This window comes from Alexandromys fortis, unplaced genomic scaffold, assembly GCF_014885135.2.
Source record: "Alexandromys fortis isolate MF-2015 unplaced genomic scaffold, M_Fortis_MF-2015_v1.1 scaffold_26, whole genome shotgun sequence".
NCBI classification, from domain to species: domain Eukaryota; kingdom Metazoa; phylum Chordata; class Mammalia; order Rodentia; family Cricetidae; genus Alexandromys; species Alexandromys fortis.
This window is the reverse complement of record NW_026067894.1, coordinates 9,504,884-9,515,295: the sequence shown is the minus strand read 5'-3', so window position 1 is coordinate 9,515,295 and position 10,412 is coordinate 9,504,884. Positions and strand designations below refer to the sequence as shown.

General features: G+C 43.9%; 1 protein-coding gene across 5 annotated transcripts in view; it reads right to left on the bottom strand.

Annotated features, from left to right (window-relative positions):
• Positions 1–10,412, bottom strand: part of Gmeb1 (glucocorticoid modulatory element binding protein 1) — a 38,173-nt gene that overhangs the window by 8,327 nt on the left and 19,434 nt on the right. For all 5 annotated transcript variants that reach the window (XM_050151359.1, XM_050151383.1, XM_050151367.1 and 2 more), the window contains 5 exons: positions 10,218–10,342; positions 7,035–7,138; positions 4,373–4,530; positions 2,429–2,560; positions 1,510–1,647 (listed from right to left, as the gene is read on the bottom strand). In XM_050151359.1, the coding sequence (XP_050007316.1) occupies positions 1,510–1,647; positions 2,429–2,560; positions 4,373–4,530; positions 7,035–7,138; positions 10,218–10,342 (657 nt within the window). The remainder of the gene's footprint in view (positions 1–1,509; positions 1,648–2,428; positions 2,561–4,372; positions 4,531–7,034; positions 7,139–10,217; positions 10,343–10,412) is intronic.

Genomic DNA, 10,412 nt, shown 5'->3' with positions numbered 1-10,412 from the left:
AAAAAAAAAAAAAAACAAAACAGGTGGATCTCTGTGAGCTCAAGGCCAGCATGATCTATAGAGTGAGTTCCAGGATAAGCTCCAAAGCTACAGAGAAACCCTGTCTCGAGAAAAACAAAACAAACAACAACAACAAAAAGGATTCAGTGACCAAACTGTGAGGTCACTTTGTATGAAAAAGATACCCAGTCCACAATTGATGATTTCTTGATTGAAGGTTGATGTGAGAGTTTCCAGCTCACTGTGGGCAGTGTCACCTCTGGGCTGGTGGTCCCGGGTGCTATAAAAAGGTAAGCTGACTGGCTGCTCTTCCAGAGGACCTGCGTTCAATTCCCAGCAACCATATGGTGGCTCACAACCATCTAATGAGATCTCGCGCCCTCTTCTGGCCTGCAGGCAGACATGCAGGCAGAACACTACACATAATAAATGAATAAATCTTTAAAAGAAAGACCTTGAAACATACAATAAAGTTAACCCTTCCCTGACACATACCCAAGCTACTTTTGTTATGTTGTTTTACCACAGTAATAGAAACTTTAAAACAACATAACATAAAAATAAAATCTTTAAACCAATAAGTTATTGCTGTGGGATAATGCTCTGGCACACTGTAAAGATTTGCCCTTTATATTGGTTTAATGAATCGCTGATTGGCCAGTAGCCAGGCAGGAAGTATAGGTGGGGCAACAAGACTAGGAGAATTTTGGAAAGAAGAAAGGCAGACACAGAGGAAGAGAGATGAGAAAGACAGCCAGCAGTGGTGGCGCACACCTTTAATCCCAGCACTCAGGCGGCAGAGGCAGGCAGATCTCTGTGAGTTTGATACCAACCTGGTCTACAAGAGCTAGTTCCAGGAGAGTCTCCAAATCTACAGAGAAACCCTGACTCGAAAAACAAAAAAAAAACAAAAACAAAAAACAGGAAAGTTAAAAAGAAAAGAAAAAAGGATGCCTCACGAGAAAAAAGTACAAAGCGAAGTAGCTAAACATACCAAACCAAAGTTTAAAACCCAGTTAATTTAATGCCAGGTGGTGGTGGTGCACGCCTTTAATCCCAGCATGTGGGAGGCAGAAGCAGGTGAATCTCTGTGAGTTTAAAGCCAGTCTGATCTACAAAGTGAGTTCCAGAACAGCCAGGACTGTTTCACAGAGAAACCCTGTCTCGAAAAGTCAATCAACCAACCAACCAACAAATAAATAAATGAACGAATGAATGAACAAATAAAACCCATCAATGATAAAGTAAAAGAAGGCTGGGGCTCTACCGCAGTAGAAGAGTGCTTGCCTAGTATGCTGGGGCCAACTTAAATCTCCAGGACCACATAAATGAACAAAACACAGTCACGAACCATGAAAAACAATTACTTAATTTTTACAATCTTTACTTTCTTATCTGTAAATGAAGAGAACGGTACCTCTGCCTCAGAGTCGTGGGGCGAACAGGAACCTGAGCACAGTTGTGAATGCTCAAAGAAAGGAAGGCTAGTACCAGGCTCGGTGCACTTACCTGTGACCTGGAAGGGAGCCTGCAGGAGCCGCTGCTGAACGCCCCTGAGAAGTTCTTCTATCTCCTTCTGAATATTACAGACGACCTCCTCCATCAATCCTACATCAGCTATTCCTTTCCAGAACATCAAAGTATCCTCTGGCACAGAAGGGATAAGACAGAAGGTAGATATTACCAAATACCTCAGCACGTCTATAATGATAATTTCAATTGGAAAGGATTTTATGCTAAAACATGAAAGACTAGCTGTGTCCATGAGTTGGTACCTAATTATTAGCCCTTCAGATACTAGGGGCTTGGGATAATTGCTCCAATTTGTCATGCCCTTGACTTGTTATGATTCGGGCTATAAAAACAGACATCTTAGTTCAATAAAAATATCCAGTTAAATATTAAATACATTTAATAATTAAGACTAAGTATTACTTGATTAAATTTAATTTTAATTTTGTTTTCAATTAGATAGGATTTAATTTTATAAATGTTAACTAATAAAGATATTAAGCCAAATATTAATTAAATATATTCTTTCTAGTTCTACACTAAACCAAACAGCTGGGTGGGAAGGCCTGTAAGTTTCCCTAGGGTGATGGCTAAGTCTCTTCATGTATGTACACAGCAAATAGCAACAGAATCAAATATGCAACAAATATTTATTAAATGAATGATCAAAAGGAGAAAGTGGGGCACTGGAGAGATGGCTCAGTGGTTAAGGGCACTGGCTGCTCTTCCAAAGGACCTGGGTTCAATTCCCAGCACCCACATGGCAGCTCACAGCTGTCTGGATGATTGCTCGGGTTAAAAGGAGCCAATTGCAGCTCTAGTTAGTACTCATGTTTATGAAGATGTCTGCTCTGTGCATAAACCCATAGGAAGACACAAGCTACACGAGGAGTACATGAGCTACACAGGAAAGTACCTGAAATTTCTTCAGAGTCTTTTTTTATGCCCTCATCTGTGGCCATGGTGACAGCAGCAGTGAGAGCTGAGTTCCACTCCAGCCCAGCCTCCTCCATGCTCTCCTCTGAGATGGCAATCTGTGTGATGTTACCTAGCAGAGTCCATTAGAAAGAAAGACAGTCAGTTTTATCAAGAAATTCATAGTTATTCTCTCTCATACTCACAGCAGAAAGACCTTGTGATTCTAACATGATGCTTCTTCCCTATGTGTCTATAGTTTAAAATACAGATCTCTAGGTAAGCCAGGATGGACACTGAGTTTTCTAAAGGAAACTTGCCTTGCTAAGGAAAAAGCAATGGTGGCGCATGCCTTTAATCCCAGCACTTGAGAAGCAGAGGCAGGCAGATCTCTTGTGAGTTCGAGGCCAGCCTGGTCTACAAGAGCTAGTTCCAGGACAGACCCCCCCAAAGCTACAGAGAAATCCTGTCTCCAAAAACCCAAAAAAAAAAAAAAAAAAAAAAAAAAACCAAAAAACTCCCAAGGGCAGTCGGCTTCCCATTCAGATGTTTTTGAAAGTGACTGGGGGGTAGGTGTGCCTGCCAGACCACCCACTCCAGACTTACTGAGGATGGGAAAGACCTAGGATCATTTAAAAGAAGTGCATTTGTCATGAGCCCTACTATAGATGTGTTTGGTAGTAAGCATCTAGAATATCTGAAGCTGTCACAGTTAATGAATCAACCTGGGTTGAGAAAGCAAGAGAAATAGAGATACATACACACAAAAAAGAAAAATCAGAGAGGAGACACATGAATAATAGAACAGACATGGAACTGGAAAGACAGCTCAGTGGTTAAGAGCACATGTTGCTCTTCCAGGACCAGTGTTCAGTTCCCAGGACCCATGTCAGGCAGGTTACAACTGTCTGTAACTCTAGCTCCAAGGGTATCCAACCCTACTGGTCTACAAAGCAAGTTCCAGGACAGCCAGGATGACACAGAGAAACCCTGTCTCAAAAACAAAAACAAGAACAAACAAACAAAGATTACTGGAAATAGAAGGTAGAGACAGAAGCACAGACAGTATTAATGACGATGATAATGAAAAAAGAAAAGAAAAAACACGATAAGAGTTGGCCAATAAGAATCAGTTAAAAGGGGCTAGAGATATGGCAGGTAAGAGCACTGGCTGCTCTTCTAAAAGTCCTAAGTTCAATTCCCAGCACTCATATGGTGGCTCACAACCATCCCTTTGAAAACTGGTGCCCTCTCTGGCCTGCAGGCATACAAGCAGGCAGAACTCTGTACACAAGGAAAGGAGGGGAGGGAAGGGGAGAAGAAGGGAAGGGAGGAAAGGGTAGAAAGAATCAATTAAAATAGACAGGCATGCTGGGCATAGTGGCACATGTCTTTAATCCCAACACTCAGGAAGCAGAAACAAAAGGATCACTGGGACACAGAGAAACAATGTCTTGAAAAACACCCCCCAAAAAGAGAAAGAGAGAGAAACCAGGCATGGGTGATTTCAAGCCTGTGTCCCAGGATTCTAGAACAGAGAATAGCCATGAATTTAAAGTCAGCCTGGGCTACACAGTGAGTTCCTGACCAGCCTGGGTAACAGAAACCTAGTCTCAAACCAAACATGAGTTTTTTAAGAGGAAAAAGGTAATCCAGGGCTTGGAGTCCAGCCAAATTGCTGCAGTATCTTACAAGACAGCACAAAGGCACATCAGTGCAGACAAGAATGGGAAACCAGGGACACCAGGCATGGTGGATTATGTTTGTGATCCAAGCACTGGGAGGCAGAAACAAGGAAATCATAGTAACTTCAAGTCCAGCCTGGGCTACACGGTAAGATGGTCTCAAAAGCAAACCAAACAACAAAAGCACAAGGGAGAAGCGATGAGAAGTAGAGAAGAGCTGGTGAACACAGTGGCTGCCCGGGCGGTTTCCTACCCCCTACCATCGGCCGAGGTGGGGGTCTGCACCACACTTGTCTGCTGGCCTGGCACTGGCGCCCTCGCACTGCTGATCAGAAGGTCAAACTTGGTACTCCTGCAAGTATTGGAGCAAACTTTGTCATGCTGGTAAAAATCGATCTGCCCGGAGTCCATCATTTTCCTGTAGAGAGACAAGACGCAGTTCAGCCCACATTTCACCTACAGAACTATGAGAACTGAGTTTAGACAAGGACCATCTGCTGATTTCATGGTGGAGATTAGAGAAGCCCAATATCTGACGGCATAAAACTGAAAATTCTAATTGGAATTATCAAATGTTCATTGGTCCTTCCCACATTGACCACCACTTCCCTTCTGAGCTTCCTCGACACAAGCCTTAGATTAACTAAGAATGTCAAGAAAGTCATTAAAACCCAAAGCTGAAAGTCCCAACACTTGGGAGGCAGAGACCCTGTTTGTTCAAAATCAACCTGGTGTACACAGCCAAGTTCCCCCAGGCTATCCTGAGCTATATAGTGAAACCCTATAACAAAAATAAAACAACCACAAGCCTGGCAGTGGTGGTGCATGCCTTTATTTCCAGCCCTTAGGAAGCAGAGGCCAGCAGATCTCTTGAGTTCGAGGCCAACCTGGTCTACAAAGCAAGTTCTAGAACAGCCAAGGCTATACAGAGAAACCCCGTCTCAAATAAACAAAACAAACAAAAATAATAAAATAAAATTTACAAAATTAAGTCTCCTAGAAGTATTATACAATACTGATGATAGGGCTGGAGAGATGGCTCAATGGTTAAGTGCACTGGTTGCTCTTCCAGAGGTCGTGAGTTCAATTCCCAGCAACCACATGGTGGCTCACAACCATCTGTAATGAGATCTGGTGCTCTCTTTTGGCATATGGGCACACATGGAGGCAGAATGTTGTATACACAACAAATAAATAAATTTAAACAAACAAACAAACAAACACTGATGATAACAAATCCTTTCTGGAAAATGTTCTTGTAACAAGAGCAATGAGGCCCTACTATTACAGACCATAAGCAAAACCAGAAAGCATTTTAAATTTTAGTTCTAGTACAGCTCTATGTCACCCTGTCACTTGGCTTTCACTAACAGATCTCTAGGCAGTCTCAGTTTGGGTTTTCGAGACAGGGTTTCTCTGTAGCTTTGGAGCCTGTCCTGGAACTAGCTCTTGTAGACCAGGCTGGTCTCGAACTCACAGAGATCCGCCTGCCTCTGCTGGGATTAAAAGCCTGCGCCACCACCGCCCAGCTGCAGTCTCAGTCCTTTAAGCATTAGTGGGGAAACTGGCACGTGCTCGAATTCCTGGACAGATGAAACTAGAACAAAACGGATAGGAAAGGCAATCCTCTCAAATCCTCACCTGTAACGAACCCAGGGCCTGGGGTCTGCAGATAATGTGTCGCCCCCACAGAGAAACTGTCCCAATGGAAGCAGCCCCTTGTCTATGTTTGGCTTCCACACAGGGTCTCTTTATAGAGACCAGATTGGTTATGTCATCCAGCTTGACCTTAAACTTGAGATCCTCCTGCCTCTGCCTCCCATGTGCTGAAATTAAAGGTGCCACCACACCTGGTTGGACATTTTTAATCTTGACCTTAAAATTTTTGTTTTTGGGGGCTGGAGAGGTGGCTCAGAGCTTACGAGCACTGGCTGCCCTTCCAGGGGAGCTGGGTTCAAATCCCAGTACCCACATGGCAGCTCACAACCGTCTGTGACACCCATGGCAAAACACCAAAGCACACAAAATAAAAATAAAATAAAAAAAGGTTTTGTGCTTTTGTTTTTATAATTCTATGTATATGGGTGCTTTGCCTGCATGTATGTCTGTGTACTGTGTGTACACCTGGTTTCCATGAAGGTTAGAAGAGGGTGTTGTATGTCCCTGGAACTAGAGTTACAGATGATTGAGATCTGCTATGTGGGTGCTGGAAACTGAACCCAGAACTTCTAGTAGGGCAGCCAGAACTCATTTCTCCAGTTCTAGGTTTTACATTTAAATTTTTTTCTATCAGTAGGTGAGCATTCAAGGCATACTAATTAATATATTCAACATGGAAAACTACAATGGTAAACTTGTTGGAGCAAAAGTTAGGGTGGATGAGAGCTATTCCATATGCTGACATCTGTTTCTTAGACAGTGATGGCAAAGACGGCAAACATCATGCAGGGCTTCTACTTTAACAGGGTATCCCAGGATCCATCAGTCATGGCTGTCACACTTACTCAGCACCCAGCTTTGCTCTCTCTATGTGAGGATGACAGGGAGGACTGTTAGCTCCTCGGAGCTCCTCTGTCAAGAAAGGATCCTGTCCAACCTCCTGACATCAGTACCCTAAGTCAGGCATGCTGGTGTAGTCTTTGCTACACGGCAAGTTCTGGGCTAGAACTAAAAAGAAGAATGAAAAATCTAATGCAGAGGCTGGGCAGAGGTAACAAGTTTGAGTTAAGTTAGAGGTCACCGGGGTATAACTCAGTGGTAGGGTGCTTACGTAGCATGTACAAGGCCCTGGATTCCATCCCTAGTGTCACAAAGTTAAAAACCAAAAGATTAAGGACAAGTTGACAAAGGTCAAATGGTGTAGAAGATTCTTCCCTGACTAAGTGCATCATTGAGACGCATGTGGCTGTCACCAGCACTCACCTGAGCATGATGCCACCTAGACGAATGGCTCTCTTCCAGTCCTTCAGAGTGGACTTGCCAGCCAGATGGACAAAATGCTTGGGGCTGATCAATTGATCATTGAACTAAAGGAAAAAAAAATCCAAAGTAGTCCAGTGTGAACTTAGATAGGTCAACAAGGACAGAATGAAATGTCACTTGCTACAAAACCCCCCAGACAATTTCACAGGCCGTATCTGTGTCACTCAGCCTGCTGTCCCATGGTACCAAACATTATCCTTCTCTGAGTACCTCCCCTTTCCTAGGATAAAGCTACAGCGGATGAGGACAAGAAAGAACCTTGCTAAACAGTATCTACAAATCCACCTAGATTCTGAACCAGGGGGCTGGGCCTAGTGCTCGAGAGGCTGGTCAAGTCACTGAAGAAATCAAAGTAGTGCTAAAGATGGGTGGGCCAGGGAGATGACTCGCCCGTAAAAGCACTATTTGTGCAAGACTACAGACTGACTTCCATCTCAGAAATCACTTAAAAACTGGAGGCTGTGAACTTCATCTGTAGTTCCAGCACTCTTACTGTGAGATGGAAGTCAGAAGGCTTCCCGGGAAGATGGAAGACTGGTTACCCTGGAATACTCAGTTCAGTAGCAGAATCAAATACACACATACACACAAGACCCTTTTGAAGGTTTATTTTTATCTTATGTATATGGGTGTTTTGCCTGCATATGTGTCTGCATCACACATAAACAATACCCACAGAGGCCTGAAAGTGGCAACAGATTCCCCTGGAACTGGAGCTACAGACTGGTTCTGAGCAGCCATATAGGTGCTGGGAACTAAACCCAGGTCCTCTGGAAGAACAGCTAGTCATTTTAACCCCTGTACCATTTCTCCAGTCCCCTATCTCATAGAGTTCCACCTGCCTCTGCCTCCAAGTGATGTCATTAAAGGCATACACCACCATACCTTTGGGTTTTGTTTTTTTATTTGTTTGTTTTTATTTATTCATTTATTATGTATACAATATTCTGTGTGTATGCCTGCAGGCCAGAAGAGGGCACCAGACCCCAGTACAGATGGTTGTGAGCCACCATGTGGTTGCTGGGAATTGAACTCAGGACCTTTGGAAGAGCAGGCAATGCTCTTAACCTCTGAGCCATCTCTCCAACCCCCTTTTGGGTTTTTTGAGACACTCCATCACCTCTTGATCTCAAACTTAAATCATTCCTACTGTTTCCAAGCGAGGGTTACAGTAGTTACTACTTCTTATTCTTATCAACAACAATTCTGAATAAGGTCTATTATGATGCATACCAGTTCAAGGCATGTTTCTGAGACAAGTTTCTTTGTGTAGCTCCAGCTGTCCTGGAACTCACTTCATAGACTAGGCAGGCCTCAAGCTCAGAGATCTGCCTGATGTGGGATGCCCTTCTGTATTCTATGAATATGTTTCATTACCATTGGTTAATAAGGAAGCTGATTTGGCCGACAGCCAAGCAGAAGAGAGCCAGGCGGGAAATCCAAGTAAAGATACAGGAAAAAAGAAGGTGGAGTCTGGGAGACACCAGGAGTCACTGAAGGCATAAGATGCCAAAGCATTATTGGTAAGTCACGGGTGTCCATGGTAATACAGATGAATAGAAATGGATAAATTTAAGTTGTAAGAGCTAGTTAATAATAAGCCTGAGCTGATAGGCCAAACACTTTGTAACTAATATTAAGCCTCAGAGCAGTTATTCGGGAACTGGTGTGTGGGAGAAAAACTCTGCCTCCCAAGTGCTGGATTCAAGGTGTACACCGCAATGCCCAGCAAGGCTCTGAAATCTTAATTGTTAAATAACTTGCTCAAAATCATATGGCTAAACAGAGATAGAGAAGGGTTCTGGCCATTTATTCATTTACTTGTTGAACAAGTACTTAAGGAACACTGTTGTATAGCAGGCACCACAGCCAGTCCTTGTCATGCCAAGGTTCTGCCACCACCACCAAGGCATCATATTATGAATACAAATAATGTTCTATGCTTGCACAAGACTCATGTTCCAGTGGAACTAGAGCCAGGCCCATTTTATTTCAAAATCCTTATGTTTCTACTGCAACAGCATAAGAGAAAAACTGCAGGGACAGGAAGATGGCCCAGTAGATAAAGGTGTCTGGTGCCTGTAGGAAGGGGCAAGCCCGCAGTGAGTGAAGTCGCCGGGGAACGTGCATCTTTGTTGATGCTGTTTCAAGACAGGGTTTCCCTGTGTGGTCCTGGCTATCCTGGAACTCCCTCTGTAGGCCAGGCTGCTCTTGCCTCTGCCTCTCAAGTCCTGGGATTAAACGTACACACCACTCTACCTGGCTGGGGACGTGTATTTGACATGGGCACAGCCATGCCAAGAAAGCTCAGTCCTCAGACCATGGTGCAATTGGCAAAACCTTTACCCACATGGCCCAGGATCACAAGTCCAAGTGCTTATAAATAATTGATCAGTATGAGCACAGACAAGCAAGTGCAGCTTCCTCCTCCCAGATGTCTACACTACAGAGACCCACTACCAAGACCACCTAACCTTGCTCTCTGCTGCACGTAAAATACGCTAAGGTTCCAGGTAGCAGTTAAAGAATCCCACCGGACCCCAGCTTTACTGTACATGTGGCTGTCCTTTCTTCACTCCCTCGAAGCCCCTAGCCAGGGTTCTAACCCAAGTCATGTAGGAGAGGCAGCTGCCAAGCCTGACAAGCAGAGTTCAGTCACAGAAGAATCTGCATGGTGAAAGGAAAGAACAGACTGCTGCAAGCTCCCTTTGCCCTCGGCATGGGTGCCACGCAAAATAACCAAATAAATGTTAAAAATAAATTAATTAATTAAAAAAAATTAAAGACCAAGCCGGGCGATGGTGGCACACGCCTTTAATCCCAGCACTCGGGAGGCAGAGGCAGGCAGATCTCTGTGAGTTCAAGGCCAGCCTGGTCTACAGAGCTAGTTCCAGGACAGGCTCCAAAACCACAGAGAAACCCTGTCTCGAAAAACCAAAAAATAAACAAACAAACAAAAGCAAAATTAAAGATGAAAACTGCAAAACAAAAGCTGCTGATTGAAGCTGGAAGGACAGTTCAAAAACGGAGCGTTTGCCTCCATGTTCCAGACCCTAGATCAGAGCCTTGCGTTTCCCTTCAGAAGCTGACCTGGTGAGAGAGACAAGGGACTGAGACAGTTACCTTGACACACTTCACATTTATTCCTGGACACACAAACTTCTTCCAGAGGAGGATGGCTTTACTCTCTCCGCAGGTTATAGGGTAGGCAATTTCCATATCCTCGTTTGCTTCTATGCTGCTTGCATCTGAAAATGGAAAAAGCAATCTACTATTTACTGAACAATTCTTTCCCAAACTTAAATTCCATATGTACAG